We start from the raw sequence: 20929 nt of genomic DNA on the forward strand, positions 1-20929 counted from the left end.
TTCTACTTCAATGATATAAAAAACTCAAAGTGAAGCTAAAATTAATATTCCCTCATCCTGAACATTAATAGTCTTTCTTCTGTGCCTCCTCATAGTTACCTCACAGTCACACTGTGTTACTGATTATAATGCTGCATTTACTTCAATCCTTTACTGCAGAGTGTACACTAGATTCACCAAAGGCTCACAATGACTTGCTCTTATATTTGCCAAAAAAGCATATATTTTATGGTAAAATGATGACCAAGGCAAAATAATTTCCTTCCCCCAAAACACATGAGGAACTGGCCAAGCAATGACTGCGTGGAGAGGTTTGGTACAACTGCTCTCTAAAGTACTACTGCACTGGATTGAAGCAGGGAATATGTCTGTGAAGGCCAGAGGAGCCTCTTGACCACAAAGGCCTCACACCAAGGGGAACATAGATGGATTGCTTCTTCTCTTCTCATGAGCTGAATAATAGTTCAGCTGCTCCTGGCCCCTCTTGTGAAGGAATTATTTGTCCTTACAAGCAACCATGGTTTGTCTTAGGTTCAAGAGGGCAACTGCGTAAAACAATTACCCAGTACTCATTAAAATGCAATGTTATAATTAGTAACACAATCTAACTATCAGGAATATAAAAGAAGGCTGAGAAGTAAGAGTAATTTATATAGTTAAATACAGGAGAGAAAAATAACCTCTGTTATTCATCAGAAACATTAAACAGAGATTTTACAAAGTGCGGAAGAAGAGTATGTTCTTGACTCTGACTCCATAACTTGAAGGTAAATCTTAAGTAACTGAAATGTGATTACCCAAGCTGGAATTTGGGCAAAACACCAAGGTTAATTTGCAAAAAGTAACTTAAGATCTTTAATAGCCATTAGTGCTATTAAAGGATTCTTATTTTATATTTTAGCTGAAAGAAACACTTAGAAGTGTAAAAAGGATCTTCAGTATTGCCTCTCTCCTAAAAAAAAAAAAAAAATTTGAAAAAAAACCCAAACAAACCCAAAAGAAACAGTTCATCATTATTACATTGTTCCAATATTTTTCAAGTATAGATTCTTTGTTCCATCTACCTGCAAATGTTTTTAATTATTTTTTTAGGAGTTGTTAATTAAAGGTAGTCATTGCTACTCTAAAGTAAACACCAGCTGGGAACATGATATAACTAGTTCCCAGTAATATTCAGCCATTCCCATCTATGCACTGCTAACTAAACAATCTCCATTTAAGTGGGGTAATGCATGGAAATGTAGAGACTAAGCAGTCCCTGGGCACCACTACTGTGTATTCCAGAGGCAGGAGGGTTTTCAAAGAATGTAATCACAGGATAAAATTATCACTGAAGGTATTAGTCTAAAGCAATTGTATTGGGATAGTTGAAAAAAAACCTTAGAGAAGGAAACAGCATTTTCTCATTGTCAGTCAGTTGCTCTTTAGGAAATGATCCTTTGGTATTTTTCAGTCCAAAAGAAGGTCTGCATAGGGAACCAAAGATGAATGTACTTCTATCTAGAAAGGAGGCAAAATCCTTATATTGCTTTTGAATAGTACTAACTCGAAGGATGTGCACATCTGGGACATGACTTGAAGCTCACCCTGAATTTAGCAAAAATTGTCATCTAAAACCTTACAAAAACAAACGGTACTGTTGGAATTTCCATCTGGGAGAAGCCAAAATTTGCATGACTACAGCAAGTCAGTTCAAACTGCAGGCACTGGTCTAGGTATACTGAAACTTGGAGGGGCTGTAGTGGAAAGCAAAGAAAGATCATCTAGTTTCCTATAGACTCTTTTTCCTTTGGAGCGTGCTGAAGCCCATTATTGGCAAAACTTTTACACTATCACCACTGACAAAAAAGTACCAGCAGCAAGTACAAAAAGTACCTAGTAGCATAAAATTGTTATCCAAAGCTTGGGTTGAATTAAGTAAAATCCAAAATATGTTACTTTCAATGGTGTTTATATAGAGAGTTAAAAACTGAGGTGCCAAACCCCCTTACAATTCTAAATATTGCAAATACATATTTTTAATGAGTTTTTGAGCTACATTTATTTTAATTTAATAATGTAGTATTAAATAGAGAATTTTTTTTTCTTTCTTGATTGACCTTTAAATCTGTTGATAACTAGGAAGCAAAATAGGTCTTGTTGTTTTCTTCTTTCCCTCTTTGATTTATATTGATTTATCAGAACTCACTAGGGACTGAAAGACAAGAAAATGAAGATAAGGTTAAAGAAAGGTTAAGCACAGCATCAAAGCCCTTTTCACAAGCAAAAAGGTTTTATGTTCTTTAAAATCTCAGCTGCACACCCTCTACATAATAATCACTATAATTAAGTGATTGTCTCCCCTTTAAAAAAATTTGAAAATGACATAGAGGAATGATAAATTGTTAATTAATGATATGCTGTTCTGTTTCACTTCTGATTACACCTCCTGCTGGGAACGACTGGTCTATTTGCTTCTAACCTCTGCTGTGAATTCATTCAATTCCACGCCTTTCCGCTATCATGTTTTCACCCTTCCTAACTTTCATGACTACCATATGGTACAGAGCCACTGTGGGTTCAATTGATAATTTCATGGTGTCAGTGTTCTGGGGAAAAGATGCCAGGGATATCTAGTAGGCATGCTTGGACATGGTTGTCCCACCATGGAAATATCTAAAATTGCCATGAAAATTATGGACTTGTTCCTAAAGGATGTTTTAAAATGAGGATATGGTAGAGTTCATCATGACCATGAAAAATTTATTACCTTAGCTTAAAGAAAGAGTTGTTTTACCCTCAAACTTGTCTTTTTCACAGAAGACCCATTTAAGATGGGTAGCTTGAAAATAGCAGTTGGAAGGAATAATAATTTTTAAGTCCATATTAAAAGTATAGGGTAGGGTACTTCATTTCACATAGGGATGTAAAAGGACACAGTCCTAAAAAAAATGGATTTTTAGCAATTTGAATTCAGACTCATTTCATGGACTAGCTTTACATTAATGCCAGAAAGATACATGTTGTTCTTTGATCCCTCATTGTTTTCTGTGGGTCTGATTGCTATGTACTTATTATTCTCTTTACCAGTTGGCATTTAACTTGACCTGGTCCTTTGAATTCAGACTACGTTGCTCCCTGCCTCCTCCATACTATTTCTAGCTGGCTGAGCAGGGGCACACTGGGACTCCAATATTATGAGTTTCATCTCCAGCTAGGCTATGCATGTGCCATTTATAGGCTGAAGTGTCACAGGTCAATTTTTAATTCAGTTGTTCACTGTGATATGCATGGGGTCAACGTAGCAGGGAATGATCTCATTCATTCTCTCCCTTAGCTATTGCCCTTTGCCAGTATCACAGTTATAAAGGTGGCAGGAGGAGAAAGGCACGTTCTGTTTTTCCTGTGGAAGACAGTGTTTTCAGAGGATTTGCTTGCTCAGGAAAAAAAAAAAAAAAGAAGGGGAAAAAAAGCAAAATAAAACTAAAGTTCAAGTAAGAGTTTTGATATGAAATATTCAAGGGGCTTGATGTCTTTCTGAACCAAGAGTGAATGAGCTGGACACTCCAGTTCCCAACACAGAGTCATAAAAAACCAGTAGGTTTCCAGCCCAAACTTCTGTTCAAAACAGGGTAACTTCACAGTTAGGTGGGTTTTTTTGGGGGGGGGGGGCTGCATACTACTGCCTGTCAGAGGAAGGTGCACAAGTTTTCACTGTTCCAGCCTAATAACCCAAACATATTTTTGAAAAGTGGTTACACTAGCAGACACAAGATACAGCACATTTTAGAGAGGTTACAGTTAAGCTCTGCAGTGAGAAAGTGGGTTTAATCATATATTTTCAATGACAATACATTGCGTATGGCTTATTGCTTTGTAATTTTCTCATTATCCCTATTAGTGTAATATAAACATTGGACTGACAGCTTTCTCTGACTTACCATGACTGGAAAATTGAGGAATGTTGCTTACAATTACATCCTCCCACAGATGGAGAACTGTACTCTGGCACAGCAGCAGACTTCATGGGCAGGGACTTTGCCATTTTCCGAACTCTGGGGCATCATCATCCAATCAGAACAGAGCAGCATGACTCCCGGTGGCTAAATGGTATGTAAGATGTACATTTATCCAGTTACGTTCATCTAGCCATTAAAGACTAGCACACAGCTTCATTCCAGCAACATCTGTGACATATACATCCCGCTTTTATTTGGAGCAGAATTTTGTCTTAAACCAGTTAAACTAATCAAAAGTGATTTATAAAGAGGCATTTTTGGTTTAATTTCATTGAGATTTGTGGAGTATGATTAAATTTAAAACATATACAGACACTATGGCTGACTCGATCACGCCACAGAAGCAGATTGCTGTGGGGTGCAAGTTAGACAGAAGCTCAAGGCTTGTGAAGACATCAGCCACACACCAACACAAAGTAGGTAAAGAGCCCTGGTCAGGACTATGCCTTGAATAGGCTTTAATTTTTGCCTAGATTGAAGGGAATCTGACACTGGTCACCAAATTCCAGCAGAAAGATAATCAGCAGAGTATCCTGAGCAGTCAAGTTGTCAATAGTTTGGAAAAACTGAAAGGGGTCCTGGGCGTTACGAACTGTTGTGTTTCAAAATTTTAATAGTTTAACAAGGTACAATAGCTTAGATTATTGTATGGATAGTACTAATCAGGCCTGTAGTTGGTTGTTTGCATGTATGTGGGGGGAGGAACATTTTCAGAGAAAATCTAGTTTTGGCTTCCTAAACCAAAATACTTTAAAATGCATCTGAGTACTCTATCCAAGTTCTACTGAAGTCAAAATTCTAATAACATAAATGGAAGCCAACACTTGGCTTCAGCTATACAAGGATATGAGCATTTTGGAAATGAGAATTCATCATTTGAAAAAGCTGACATTTGATTTAAGTGAGCCAGTAATACTAACTGTAGTTACTCTGAGTTAATTTATATTTTAGTTTTTGTAGAGTTGACTAGCCACTTTTGCTGTACATACTGCTTGCATCTGTACTCCTGTTTTTGAATTCACAAAGTATTTTGTTCTGAGATATTTTTCTCTGCTAGACACATCGTTTATGTCTGTGCTGAGGTCCAGGTTTTCTTATGTGGTTTTACAATTTTGTGCAAACTGTTCACACAAATTTTTCATGTGCAAGACCACACTATGTTTTAATAACACAGCTTCTGATTAACTGCAGTCAGGAACTTCTAGTATCATACTGGTTATCATATTAGCTGATATACAATCCATAACAAAACCAATCCTTGATTCATAATTAAAACCACAAAGTGCTGCTGCAGGTTGGATAGACAAATCCATTTATGATATATGCACTTGTTATATGTATCAGATAAATATATATATGGTGAGTTGTATGTATCTGTATTTTAATATGACAAGTTGTATGAATCTGATTTTTGTCCTGTTAAATTTAGTTTTGTCATAATTCATGTTGACTACTGTGAGGACAGATTCAGGTCTATCACATCCATTATTCTATTTCAGTTCTACAGTCCACGCTTGCCCAGTAACCCAGAAATATTGTTCATTGGTTTATTTTATTATAATAATAGACAAGATTTCTGGACTTCAGGAGACAGTAAAGTACAAGGGTTACAGACATATCAATCTATCTTGGTACCTGGTACTGTAATAATATGTTAACACAACACCCACTTTTGTTATGATAGTCACGATGAGATAAAGTCCAATCATGCAAGCCAAATCTGCTTTTGTGCAGTAGATTTGCACAATGGCAGCTGAGTCAGGAGGATTTATGCAGTGGGAAAGCACAACCATTGTCCACAGCCCCTGTACTTCATCTCTGAAAATGTGTCATTCCTTTGTGGATTCAGTTATCAGTCTTTCAGCACTACATGTGAGAACTGCTTTTCCCAAATTAGCACTAAGGTTACATCTGATAGGGTGCAGAAACCACAACTGCTTTATGCTCAGGAAGGGGAGGAGAAGAGAGTTGCACATAAAGAGCTGACAAACCTCAAGCTCTCTAGAATTCAAGTATCATCCAAAATGAGCATAAAAGTAGAAAGGCAGCATTTATTATAGCACAGAATGAAGATGATTTTCAACTCTAAGTGTAGTTATTGCCTGTATTCCTGTATGGCAAGTTTCAAGCTGATTTAAAAAAAAAAATAATAATAAAACTGGAGCCTTTAGAAATGATTCTCATAACTGTCTATAATTTATCAGAGAATGATCCTTAAGTACATTTTTGAAATCTCTCCATTGCAACTTAATAAGTTTACATTCCTAATATGGAAAGATTGGCTTAAACTCTGCACCACAGCATTCCTACTGAAGGCTCTAAGACTTTACTGTTAATTTCCCAGTGATAAGTTCCTGGCAGCCTTTCCATACAGTGCTGCTTATTTCTGCATCTAAGAGGGAAATAAAAAAATGATAATTGTTTGTGTTTGAAACTCTGCCGGCATGCCAGTCCTTTGATTCTTTTCTTTTCTTTTGTCATTTGTCTCGCTTAAATATAATTATAAAAGGAGTTTTATCATAGAATGGTTAGGGTTGGAAGGGACCTTCAAAGGTCATCTAGTCCAACCCCCCTGCAAGGAGCAGGGACATCCCTGACTAGGTCAGGTTGCTCAGAGCCTCATCCAGCCTGGCCTTGAACGCTTCCAGAGATGGGGCATCCACCACCTTTCTGGGCAACCTGTTCCAGTGTTCTATAACCCTCATCGTAAAAAATTTTTTCCTAATTTCTAATCTAAATCTACCCCCCTCTATTTTAAAACCATTACCTCTCGTCCTATTGCAACAGGCCCTACTAAACAGCCTATCCCCATCTTTCTTGTAGGCCCCCTTGAGGTATTGGAAGACCGCTATCAGGTCTCCCCGGAGCCTCCTCTTCTCCAGGCTGAACAGCCCCAACTCTCTCAGCCTGTCCTCATAGGAGAGGTGCTCCAGCCCTTTTATCATCTTCATGGCCCTCCTCTGGACCTTCTCCAACTGGTCCATGTCCTTCTTGTGTTGGGGGCTCCAGAACGGGACACAGTACTCCAGGTGGGGTCTCACCAGGGCAGAGTAGAGGGGCAGAATCACCTCCCTCCACCTGCTGGCCACGCTTCTCTTGATGCAGCCCAGGATGCAGTTGGCTTTTTGGGCCGCACGGGCGCATTGCCTGCTCATGTTAAGCTTCTCGCCCACCAGCACTCCCAAGTCCTTCTCCTCAGGGCTGCTCTCAATCCATTCCCCGCCCAGCCTGTCTTTGTGCCTGGGATTGCCATGACCCAGGTGCAGGACCTTGCACTTGGCCTGGTTGAACTTCATGAGTTTGGCACAGGCTCACCTCTCCAGCCTGTCAAGGTCCCTCTGGATGGCATCCCTCCCTTCCAGCGTGTCGACGGCACCACACAACTTGGTGTCGTCGGCGAACTTGCTGAGGGTGCACTCTATCCCACTGTCCATGTCACCGACAAAGATGTTGAACAGGGCCGGGCCCAACACAGACCCCTGAGGGACGCCACTCGTGACCGGTCTCCACCTGGACATCGAGCCGTTGACCACCACTCTCTGAGTGCGGCCATCCAGCCCACTCCTTATCCACCGAGTGGTCCGTCCATCAAACCCATGTCTCTCTAGTTTAGAGAGAAGGATGTCGTGCGGGACAGTGTCAAAAGCTTTGCACAAGTCCAGGTAGATGATGTCAGTTGCTCGTCCCTTGTCCACCGATGCCGTCACCCCGTCATAGAAGGCCACCAAATTGGTCAGGCACGATCTGCCCTTGGTGAAGCCATGTTGGCTGTCACCAATCACTTCCTTATTTTCCATGTGCCTTAGCATGGTTTCCAGGAGAATCTGCTCCATGACCTTGCCAGGCACAGAGGTGAGGCTGACCGGCCTGTAGTTACCTGGGTCTTCCTTATTCCCCTTTTTAAAAAATGGGGTTATGTTCCCCCTCTTCCAGTCATCGGGGACCTCACCAGACCGCCACGACTTCTCAAATATGATGGCCAGTGGCTTGGCAACTTCATCTGCCAGTTCCCTCAGGACCCGCGGATGGATCTCATCAGGACCCATGGACTTGTGCACCTTCAGGTTCCTCAGATGATCCCGAACCTGCTCTTCGAGTTTTGTGTTTGCACATATTAAAAATGGATATGCTTCTAATGAAACAAGCTCTCAATGAAGGATGAGATGTACTCTACTTTCTTACAGATCTGTATAAACTAGTTTTGAACCTTAAATTTGCAGATCTGTATACATTTTTAGTGATGAAGACATGGATTGCTATATAGCGGACAGTTTACTTTTCTAGTTGCTTTCTACAGTGTACTTAGACTCGGATTAAATATCACTATCCTAATGGACATATACTGAAAGCCGGACAAGAACAGCAGTTCTGATCAAACTTAAAAAGACAAACTCTCATCCCCATGAAATTTAATAGCTAGGCAGTGAGACATCCAGCTATAAGTCCTTGCTAATATTTACTTTATTCAGAGCAGGAACTTGAAACTGCTTTTCTCATACTAGGGCCAAGGCCAAAGCTGGCAGAGTGCAGAAAACACAGCTATTTGGTACCAAAAATGGAGAGAAGACATTAAGAACTTGCAAACTTTTCGCAGAATTTAAATGTCGTCCTGAAGTGATGTAAAAGTAGGACAACATTGCACTGAGTGATTAAGTTTCATTGGATTTAAATATGAACACAGAGTTCCTACAGAGATCACACAGTCCGTTTCTGGAGATGCTCCGCCTATCATAAGAAGTTAAATGTTGCTGGGAAGAGAGCTGTGAACTGTGCCTAGCCCAAGGGAAGGTGCTGACCAGCAGCTCTTAAAGACTTTTAAAGTCTTTTAAAGATGTTAAATGCTCACAGGCTTCTAAAGACATTTCATTTTGTATAAATAATTAAAAAGTCACAAAGCCAAATAAAGCAAGGGAGACTGATTCTATAGCCGTGTAGTCTGGGCATTCATCTAGAAGGTAGGGAACCATACATCAGTCACTGTAGCAGTGTGTATTTAATTATTGATACAGAGTTGGCCAGATGTGACATGGAGGCATTTACAAAAACACAGTGAAATGAGTTGGTGCTCAGGAACGTCATCTTGGATATGAAAAGCCACAGTTCAGTGCCCCAGACTGAATCAAGGACTTGATTACAAGCCATGTGCATGCTCACTCTGACTGTTATTGGCTCCTCTGGTACGTGTGTGGAGTTTCTCTGCTCAAAAAAGCTTTGACAGACTCAGTTCGTCCCAGTGAGGGTCAAGAAAAGTTTTGAACTCTCAGAAAAAAAAAAAGCCAATATTGAAATTGAAAAAAAACATCTCCTGTCCAGCTTTACTGTAAGTAGAAATGGCTTTGATGTTATACATATATCTTACAGACTCTTGCCTATAGGCAAAATTCATGCTTTCTTTTAAATGTTCCATTGCATCTTATAGTTCAGAGCCATCAGAAGCTAGTGCTATTTCAAGGAAGCATAGATCAGATCCTACTTCTATGAACTGCTTCAGCGATAAAAAAAAGATGAGTAGGAGGCCCGAGCAGGTCGGAGCTGCTTCCCCTGTTACCAGGGAGTTCCCTGGTGAACTACACACAGCGTTTGCTCCACGCAGTCCGCGGCAGTGCTCATGCAAGGGCTGATGGCATGGCTGGAGGCAAAAAGGCAGAAATGGCAGTGCACTGTACCAAAGCAAATGCTAAGCAGTGCAAAAGGAATGTACTGAAGGCAGTTTTCAAGCTGAAGATTACAGGAGTGGAAGGAAAGCTTGGAGCCACTTTTATCCTCTGACTTCAGCACAGGGGATCTGGCCTTAAATTGTTAACATTTTGTAAAATGAATAACCATAAACATTTATTTTCAAAGCAGAACAGAGTTGGGCTGCAGGAGATTTGAAAGGAAATTAAATCACAAAAGCTTCATTAAGATACTATTATGAATCTGGTTTGCACCCCAGAAAAGTGAGGGAATACTGGCCGCACTCACCCTCTTTAATAGACCTAGGGTTAAGAGAGACTGTCAGTCTGGATTTCCAGCCTTGTCTTGGAATTTCCTTGCTTTTTATGGCTTTATACCAGCTCTATGATATTATTTTAGCATACTTTCCATGGCTTAATTTTTAAAGTGGGGTAGTAGCTGTGCTTCATCCCCTGGGGTTATTGTCCTTGGTAATCTTTACTTTATGGTTACATAAACAGCTGAGAATTATAGAAGCTGAGCGACTGTTCAATAAAAAAGAAAACGCCCTCTTAAATTTCACAGGCTCCAAGGCAGGAAACATGGACTTGATACTCTCCTGGCATTGATACAGAACTTTAGCCATCACTTTATGCTGCTTCCGCTTATGGCAGTTTGTAGGATGTCCCAGCACTGGCAACATACACACATAATTTTGAATATATACATAGTGCACAGTAGAGGAAAGCATGGCAAGAGAAAGACAAGATTACAGCTAGTTTATAGTATTTTTATCTCTCTAATAGAATGTATTAAATGTGTCAAGATGTTTAGAAATGAGTATTTGTTCCCTTGCAACTACCCGTGCTAAGACTTGGATATGTTCATTTGCTGCATCCTTGAATCTATAATTTGTCTTTGGTCACTCATACCAAACCTTTTTCCACCTATACATACCCGCTGATGCCCTGCTGTTCTGTCCCACTCCCTCGTCCCTAAATGCATTCCTAGTTTCCCACTTTCCAGCTCACTTCCTACATATTCCCAATCCAAATATACAGAAGGCACTGAAATATATGCCACCAGAGTAAGCAGATGTGAAAAATGTCTGACCTGCCAGCATAGACAGGACCCAGCCACTCTGGTACCTGGGAGTTATTTCATAAAGTACATCTTAAATATTCTTGGAGATAGGAGGTGATGGATGCTACAAATACAATAAATCTCCATCAAGAAAAGAGCTATTTAAATAAAAGCTATTAAAAAAAAACAGGGTATGAACTGCATATGAATATATTTAGTCTTCAAATTAGAAGTCTTATACCATGGGGAGAATGAAATTAGAAAAAGCTACCCAATAGAAGTAAGTCAGCAAGGCAGCCTAGCTGGTTTTAAGAGGAACTTAGATAACATTTTATGTGTTGCCATATAGCACGCTTGCCTGACATCGCAAGGAACTGCAGTGAGTCCACTAAGAAGTCTTTTCCAGGTCTGCATTCCTGTAAATTTACAAGAGCATATATAAACAACCTTACCAATGAAAACTGAGGGGATTTGTGTAGGGTTTCGGGTTTTTTTTGCTGTTGTTCTTTTGGTGTTTTTTTTTTTTCCCCTGCAAGCGTCTCTTGCATTTAAAATATGCATTTCTGTATTTAAACTAAATTATTCAGCTGATATTTCCTATCATGCAGTCTGTAGTGTGGACCAAGTCCTACACTTTCCCACCAGTGCTTATGCAGGCATCAACAACTCTGACCCTTGCAGGAACAAAACATTTCCATATATGCAAGTCTCATTTCTCAACACACCCTCCCACCCCCATTCCCATTATCTTCATTGCTAAGAATAGTAATAAATAATTTCACAGTGATAAATTCGATGTGTGACAAATGCAACTGTCACCTAACACAGTGCTAGGAAGTACTCAGAAACTATGGTGACGGTGGCATAATAATGTGAACAGAATGGCATACAAACTCAATTTACAGGATTTTTTTTCTCCTTTATGTCTCTGGATCCAAATTTGAGATATTGAGTATGAATTTTAGACTGTTTTTCTCATTGCAATCTAATAAGTCTTTTCTTTCTACATTTTTTATTACAATCTGATCATTTTCTCTTGGAAGGAATGTAGAATTTCTGAAATCACAAAATAATAACTTATTTAATAATGTTATTGCTTGATGTTTATGCTATCACTAACCTGAAATGATTACAACTCAGGAAGCCATAGGTCTAGCTGAATACTTGATCAGAAGATACTCATGTATTTGAACCAGATAACTGTTCCCTGTATCTTTAGACAAAGTAAGAGAAGCATTTGATTCAGAAATCAAAGACCAAGTAGCAATTAGAGAATGTACTTTACAGTTCCTCTGGATGTGAGGAAGATCGTGAAGATGGTGGGTAAAGACAACCAGAAAAATTCCCATCAAGTGGCCTAAATGAAATTATTTTAAATCCTTCTAGGAAGTAGACCTCCTCTCTCCCTCTCACTCCTTTCCCACCCCACCATAGTCTAGGGTTAGGTAATTTTCTTCATTAAATTTCAGTGCTGTGGATGAGATTTTGTTGTGTTTAGGTAGGAAAAATTCGTAAAAGTAGCCAAAGGATAATTTTTGAGACTTCAGTGGAAAAAAGTGGGTTGGAAAGATGAAGCAGAAGAGGACATTCCCCAGATTTGACTGGACATTTTGAGAACTTCCTGACACTCTAGAGAATGTGACCTGGAGCAAAAAGACTTGCGTCAGTAAACAAATTGGTCTGAGCTATAGCCACAATATGCTTGGGGAAGTTAGGATACAAATTAGTCCAGAAACACCTGACTTAGGATATGTGTATAGTACATGGTTAACCGTGGGCTCATTTATGGGTTTTAGTTTGGTCAGCCCTATTATCCACTCAAAAAATAATAGATGGGAGTGTAGATTAGAAACCATGCTTTGCTGCAATTCATACTGGGACTCTCTTTGTACAGCGTATAAAATCAAAAATAATGAGGGAGCTCAGAGGGCTTTGTACACTGTTTCCACCGGAGACCAGAGAAGTTTGTTTGCTGCACGTAGTACAGTTTTAGGAAAGAAGTTCACAGCTCTCAAAACAAGCACTGTGGGATAAGACCCCAGTCCCAAACAGATCAGTGCATAGTCTCTCTGTAAACAGGGACTTGGAAGTGATTACCAGCTTGGGGATCTACACTCAGTCATATACACTGAATTGATCTATTGATGATGTGCCTTAGAATTGCTAAATTTTAGGAGTTTTATGTCAGTGGTGAATACAATATCAGGTCAACGACCCAGTAGATCCTGGTGAGCTTCATGTAGGGGAGAGGCCTGAGAGTGTAGCCCTTCCCACTGCCTATGCTCTGACTTTTCTGAGGAGGAAATTGGATGAATAAGCCAGAGCAAGATGGATAAACCAGTGCATCTAGCTGTGCAGGGTAAATCAAGTGATCTCACTTGGGTGTTTAGAATCAAAGTAGATGACCCAGGTCAGTTGCTTTTTATAGACATAGTTTTAAATGAACAAATCTGAGTCTCATCTGCCACCTCTAGCAGTACCCAGCTGCATGAGTACACTCCAGGAGTTACATTCTTGATCCTACATGTCTCCAGCTCTGTACTCTTCTCATACTGAATAATAAACATCAGCGACTATCTGATTACCAGTAGTCCCAGTGATATTCTGTGTTCTCTAAAAAGCTTTTTTTTTAAAACAAAACAAAACAAAACAAACCTAAGGATTATGTATTTGTATATATTTATTTCAATGGACAATTTGTACATTTGGCAATGGACAGCTAAGGAAGGTGACAAACTCTGTGTAACTCAACCAGTGGGAGCTGTGGTAATAATCTCTACTAGAAAGCTTTGTCTACTACTTTCAATTAGTATATGATTAAAAGAACCAGATCTGTCTGCACATATATATAAAAATGTAAACATATTACCCACATGCATCAGTTCATAGTAAGCCTCTCCTCTTGCCCTGAAGATTAATTTCTATAGGGAAAAAAAGGTTTTTTGTCCAGGACAGGTGTGGTGTTCAGGTTCTATGACTTCACTTTGCTTTGCTTTTGGTGTAGGCCCCACTTTAAATTACACAACATGGGTTTCTTTGTAATTATTATTTTTACAAAGATCCAAATCGTCTTAAGGAAAAGGAAAGTTCCGATTAATTAGCAGGATGCCAAAGACAAAGTCTATGTGTTATAGGCCTTGCAAATTCAAGTGGGTTTCCCATGATCTCTGAGATCTCTGTGAGGGCTCATCACAGCTCTGATGCTTGGAGAAGAGTGACTTTTAGCTACCAAATTATGCCTCCTTTCTTGTTCACAAAAGTAACTAACCAGTTTTTCAAGAAAAGTTAAGCAGAAATCTGCTTGTAAGAAATCACACAGCAGAATACTAATTGATTTAAACAAAACTGGAATGGGTCTGTTACAGCCACTTCATTGGGATATGACATACATCTGAATCTTTTTTAAAATGTTCTTGTGCTGGTTTTTTTTTTTCTTTTCTGCTCTACCCATCAATTTAATGAGTGTTGACCCTGTCAATACCAATTTCCTCTTCTCAGACCACAATGTTCAGAGTTTGGTGGGCATTCAATAGAGATTTACTGTTGACTGGGTAATTTGAGTTCATGTGTGTGGTGAAAAATTAGTGAGGAGAATTACCCAGAAAAGTGGATGCCATGACAATGTATGTCACCATGGTGTGACCAGCTCTGCTGACATAGGTTTCAAAAGCTCTCCCCCTGTGAAAATGGGGCCTGTTTGCAAATTAATTAGTTTCTGGCAGCAGCTTGATTGTTGACCCAAAGTTTGTAGAGTGGAAAAACAATCAGATTAGTGTGTTCAATATAAAGGCCCAGTGCGGCACTCAAGTGCAGTTTGCCAAACTGTTGAAACCGTGAATAGAGTGAAACAAATTCTTTTTTGAGAAGCCAAGGCAAAGGTTAAGTGTGATGTGACTAGAGCATGCTGGCTGTGGGGTGGTGGGGGGAGAATTAGAGGTTTCAGCCACACAAAAATAGAGAGTGCTGAGCAAGTTCCATTGAATTTAATGAAATTCACAGCTTCAGATGCAAAAGTGTTTGGCAATGTTTTAGTCTGTGTTAAAGGGAGAAATAAGATGGCCTTTGTTTTAAGAAGTTTTCTTTGTACAGTCATGTGAGACACCGGGGAGCGAACCTCTAAAGGGTGTTAGAGACACTTCCTGAGCCTCCACGCTGTTTCTAAGCACCTGCAGACTTTAAGTTTTGTACCAGTTCCTCCCCTCCCTGCCACACACTAACTCCCTTTATCTCTAATGATGCAGTTCAAACCTCCCATTCATCTCCTCCAACATTTGAGCAGGTTTCTTCTTTCAAGTAGTGCTGGTGCTGCAACTCATTGGCAAATGGATAGACTAGCTGAAACTTGTTATTCAGGTAGTGAGACAAATGTTAGATACTAAAAAATATCACAGGCCAGATCTTTAGCTGATAATAAATGAGAATATCCCCAATGCAACTCACTGCAGTGCTCAGCTCATTTCATTAATATGCTTTATTTCTTCAATGGCTGTTTTTTTATAGAAATCTACCCTTCAGGTAATATTTCCTTTACACCAAACAACACCTATGTATTTTTTTAAGTATTATTTTCCCAATATGACAAATAGAAAGAAGGAAAATGCCAATAAATGCCCCTGCTTTTTGCAGGGGAGTTGGACTAAATTACCTTTAAAGGTCCCTTCCAATCCAAACTATTCTATGATTCTATGAAATGCGGAAGATACCATGTTCGTGGGCAGCTGATGTAGTCTTCTCTTGAGCCAAGCGCCTTGACACTGTTGGCCTAGATCAGAATACCTGACAGAACCAGAGGAATGGGAGCACAGAGCTGCTGAGCTGGAAACATGATGGGCTCCGCCACCACACAGCCACTGCCCCATCAAGTAACTGAGATGCCCAGCACACCCAGCAGAGTTAATGGCGTGAGGATACAGCCCCTTATTCTGTTCCTACCTCTTTCTCTCATTACATAAAATTACAACTGTTAGTCTGCAACCTGTCCAAACTTTGTGATTTGTTCTAGGTAATGGGGCTGAACCTAACCCCTTTACACTAACATTCCTGAACCGTGAATTGCTTGTCCCAAAAGGCGTTCAGTGTTGCTTGCAATTAACACAACTGATTGCTCAAAGCCGGCACCTGATGTGGCACGGAGCCAGCTGGAAACATAATTGGCTCCTTAGATGGAGAAACATCCACTTCAGAGTGGAATTTGCAATGACGGAATTATTAGTTCAAAGTAAGCCAGGTATTTGAATACCTGGTCTATACATTAAAATCTCAGCTAGCACTAGACACAGATGAATTAAGTTGCAGACTTAAAGCCTCCATTTCTCTCTGTCTCCATAACTTCCCCTTGTCTTTGTTCATGAAATCGTGTGAATTCCAGTCTGAATGCTTGTAAGGCTAAGTAATTGCTTTTGTTCTTTGGGTTATTTAATTACAAATCTCAGTAGATGACAGGTCCTCTGCACTAAAGGAAGACATCACATTTGCACAGTTACAGAATCCCAACACAAATGTGTGTGGCAAATCAGTGACTGCAGATTTATTCATGCCCTCTGGGACCTGCACTGCCTTTTCAGCTTAGCATGCAATATGATTTAAATTACAGCTTGTGCAGAGCTGCGCCTTGGGATTACACTCCATGTTTCCAACTGTTTATAGTTCAGTGAGCTTTAACCTCTGTGATTCTGAAAATTAAATAATGTCACGGCTGATATCAAACTGATGGCTGGTACTAGATTGCTAAATACTCTCTTGTATTAAAAGCCAATTTTTACAACAAAGTGGAAACATCAATGTATTTCAAACACTGATAACACATTGAGGTAGTTTAAGAGCACGATTCAGAAGTCACACTAGCAAAGAATTGCAAAGCTAATATTAAGCTCCATTCTCAAGGATGCGTTTGGACTTCTGCATTTAGCAGTTATGGTTGTTGACTTTACTAGAGCGGGACTGGGTCTAACGCAATACTTTGTGGTTGGGCAGGCGCACAGAATATGTAAGATCAATAAATGTAGATAAAGCATCTGTTGTAGTTAAAGTCAGATTTGTTAACTCCTGCAGATTTTATAGTTTCATTATTTCTGAAATACTATGATGTATCAAATTTTACATCTTGAAGACTCTTTTGTGCTGTAACTGTAGGACATCTTGAGATTTCTGTAGCCTTTCAAGAGAGGAGGAGAGAAAACACCTCATTACAAAACTGTGTATTTAATATGGCATGTAATATCCCAGCAGATTAGTTTTCATCGCTTGCAGGGTTTTAATTGATACAAAAGCTTTTAGTGATTTTTCTTCATTTAGTTCTGCAAACCCAGGTTTCCAGGATAGATACTGTTCCAGTCCCACTTGAGCCATTCCACTGGGTTCCTTCTCAGGTTCCACCGGGCAACACCTGCAAACAAAAGGGTGAAACATGTCACCACCAGCACCATTTAGCCCGTAAAGCCTTATTCATGACTTGGTGTAAGGAAGATAAAACAGGAAGAGAAAAGAACAAATGGGAGAGACAAACAAATGCTTATTTTTCACTTGTAAAGGTAGCATGTTTGACTAAATAACAGAGAAAACAAACAAAGAAGGCCCAAATACTTTATTCACAGAATTACAGTTACCAGATGTGATGGACAGATCACACACACACACACACAACTTGACAAATGGTTCCTCATTTGATATCTTTAAGTTTTTACAGTGCAATAAATCCTGAACTTCCCATTTTGCTGCATTGCTAAAGTGGTGCTTCTTTTTCCCCTTGATCTTTGGAGCACCCTATATTACTCATCTAATGCTTCAATGCCTAGGTTTTAGGTGTCAAAGTGGTGTCAAAAGTATCCCATCCTTTGCTGTTCCATTGGATTCAATGGACTTATATAACCTTGTTGAATAGCTAGCTGTTGGATTTTCCATATCCAAAAGATGTTGAGAGTAACCCACCAAAACTGAACTGCCCACTGATATATCTTTTTTTTTAGCTCTTTTCCCCTCTGTTCTCAGACCCATATCACTGGTGACTATAGGCTGAATGTTTCACATGTTAGGAAGGTGAAATGTCTTCAGGGAAAATTACCTCTTTCAAAGGCAAGAGTTAAACTGTAAATTTTTGAGACAACCATTTCTTGTACAACATCCAGCAGAATTTGATGTTCCTGAGCACTTAGGGCTGCCGCAAGCATACTAAGTAAATGAAGACAAAAGAGTTCCCTTTCTGATTTACCTTTTAAAGTGATAGATTGGCCTGTGGTTTTGCTAGATTCCTGGATTGTGGAAAATAGTATTTTTAACATATGCTTGTATATATAAATTTCATTTCCTTTTGGTAAGTTTGTAAAGATTTCTGTTCACGTAAGTGCAGGAAGATTTTATTAGATGAGTTGGTATAAGAAGAAACCAGATTGCTTTTCAAGGACAGAGCTTTTTTTACAGATGATCATTCAGAAAAACAGAAGAAAAGTTATTTTAAAGACTGAATTACATATTTTTCCCATTCATGTCACAACTTTTATGAAGTATTTGAAAGCATTCAGTGATAATACATTATCTGTGAATATGGCCATATATCTGAGGATTGGTGTTTATTGAGTCTTTTACTGCTGTTTGAGCAAAATTCAATACCCTTATAAAGAGTAAAAAGTGTTCCACTAATGTCAGTGAGATTAATCATGTTTCCTGAGTTCTATGATAACATTTGACACACTATAAAATCTGACAATCACGGGGCACAGCTCTTCACTTACCCACCCCTTCCGTCTCTGTTTCCTATTCTCCTGTTTCTCTAAAGCAACTTCTACCAAAGGCAGGAAAAGCTCCATGAGAGGGAAAGGTGCAAAACCTTCCTATGAGATATTTTACATGCACTAGTGAGTCATCAGCTTTTTTTTCACAAGATTGTGTAAATAGATTGTCATTATTAATACTCAGTTCTTCTCCATATTTGACACAATTTCAAGTTTACTTTTTTTTTTGCCAGACCTGTCTGCAGAAAGCATTCTTTAAAAAAAAAAATCCACTGTTTCCCATTTATTACAGGACCTATATTTTTAATTGCATTTCATTCTTTTGTTATTTTTTAAGTACTTTTCCTAAACTTTCTGCTAGTTACTCTCCCTGCTGTTTATGTATAACAAGCGTGTGCTGCAAATTCCTTCCTTGCTGCTTTTAAAAAATACTAAAATTTTGAGTCTGATACTCCAATAAGGTTTTCATTCATAAAAGTCACAGTAATTACATCAAATATTTCTGAAATGCTGTCAGTGAATAAAGAAAAAGGAGGGTTTGCTTCTACAGAATAAAAGTACATACCAATTAAATGGAGTTTCAGAATAGCTTTCTGACAGAACACTGTAAAAGATAATGTTGCAAGACTTTTCTGTCTCAAGTAACTTCAGGGTTTTCATCATACCTGTGCTATTAAACACTCTTTTCTTTTTTTTTTTTTTAATGAGCAAAACTAAGTTTCACATCATCGATAAACTGGTACATTATTTCAGTTGGGTACAAATCCTGTTAATACCTTATGTTGACTGAAGCTAAATTAAGTTGGAATCACATATTATGCTCACATGACTACTGAAAGAGGTTGCCATTACTGATGTTATCATACTGAATACTTCAGGTTGTGCTGAGAGGTTTTGCTTCCACTTACAGATGCCTTACTGCATTTTATGTTGCTGTGCTACCCTGACAGATCAGTTAAAACCAGTCATTCACCCAGCCCTTTTCTCAATCTTTGCTGCCAGCCCTCATTAATCTTACTTTAATGGATTTTGTGTCAAGTTGCTTTACACTAGCTGTAAAAGTTAATTATAACAACAAAATCTCTTTCATAGTTTGACAAAGTGACCTCAGTTTTGTAGCCAAATCTAAAGGATTCAACAAAGAAATCAAATTACAGGAGATTGGATAGGTTAGGAAATTGCTACAGGAGTGTTGTCTGCTGGATCACTCCTTGGGAACTGGCTCAGGCTGATGATCCTTTCCTGACGAATGATCATCCCTCACTGAGAACTGAGATGATGGCAGAGTCTTTTCCAGTTTTTTGACATGATGTCTGGGAGGAGATTGTTTTTACAGCTACATAACCCCTTCCACACACTTCAAATTGAACCTGGCAGTACAAAATTTGGAAGTTTTCTTCCTGTTTTGAAAAGAGATTATTTTTGACACAAAGGCCATATTTGTTCACAGTGTAAGCAAAAAAAACCTAATATATGTGTGGACAAAGGGTCTTGCTGGAGACGGGGTTATGCACAGATTTCTGACAGAGAAATCTTAAGAGTTTAGGTCTCAGGAGATACATGGAGACTGAAGACATGCTTGTCAAGCCACTGTTCAGTTTGGGTTTTCACACTTTTGCCAATCATACTGCTGATGGCTGTCCCAGTTTCCCTTCAGTAAAATGTGTTTGCCTTATTAATCCCTAGCTATTCCTCACATTGAGCCATGGACTTGTCTCCTGTAATGTGCTGTGTCAGGAGTTTGGCTAATGGTGTTGCTGCAGCATGCTCTCTCCTCAGGACACTTCTTGTAACCTCTAATTTCCAAGTTGCAAAGACGAACAATATTCCACCAAGACATAATCACACATTTCCCTGCATTCTTGAATGCCTGAGAAAATCATGTTAGTGGAAAGGAACAGATTTGGTCTCTAAGTTTTGGGTCATCTACCATAATCTGCTTGGGCACCTCCAGGGACTTGTCTTCCACTTATGAATCTTCAGAGCTTACAAAAGGCAGGCCTGTAGCATGGCTTTGATTGCCGAAAGTGTGTTACACCCCAAACCAGAAACATCTTTTTTCTTCAGTGCCCCCATGCCCCATTTCCCCCCAGATACCTCACTTTTTATTATAAAGACTGTAATATTTTGGTTTTGTCACTCATCCGGAACTCTGAAGATGTAGGTTACACAGTTAAGGCAGAGGCTTTCCAGTGTTTTTATTTCCAAGCATCAATGTTAAAAACTTCAGATAAATGACCAAGAGAGGAAGAAACAGGCTCTTAGCTGGAACTCTCGTTAGCTTTTTCTGCAGAGAGGTTAAAAAATACAGAACACTGAAATTAAAGTATTCTTAAATGGAGACAATATGCTACAAGACTTACTTTCTGTTCCATGAAGGACACTAGTTTTCTCAGTTGCCCAATTATTCTCTCTGAGGGACAAGTAAATCAGTTTAAAATTAATAGTGTTGATAGATATACAACA

At 39.1% G+C, this 20929-nt stretch overlaps 1 protein-coding gene across 1 annotated transcript in view; it reads left to right on the plus strand.

Moving 5' to 3' along the window:
• The window catches only part of SEMA3A (semaphorin 3A), a 174822-nt gene that overhangs the window by 105445 nt on the left and 48448 nt on the right, over positions 1–20929 (plus strand). The window contains exon 6 of the mRNA XM_086745637.1: positions 3970–4089. Coding sequence (XP_086601763.1) covers positions 3970–4089 — 120 coding nt within the window. The remainder of the gene's footprint in view (positions 1–3969; positions 4090–20929) is intronic.

The sequence above is a fragment of the Chlamydotis macqueenii genome, chromosome 1, assembly GCF_036417535.1.
Source record: "Chlamydotis macqueenii isolate bChlMac1 chromosome 1, bChlMac1.mat, whole genome shotgun sequence".
Classification (NCBI taxonomy): domain Eukaryota; kingdom Metazoa; phylum Chordata; class Aves; order Otidiformes; family Otididae; genus Chlamydotis; species Chlamydotis macqueenii.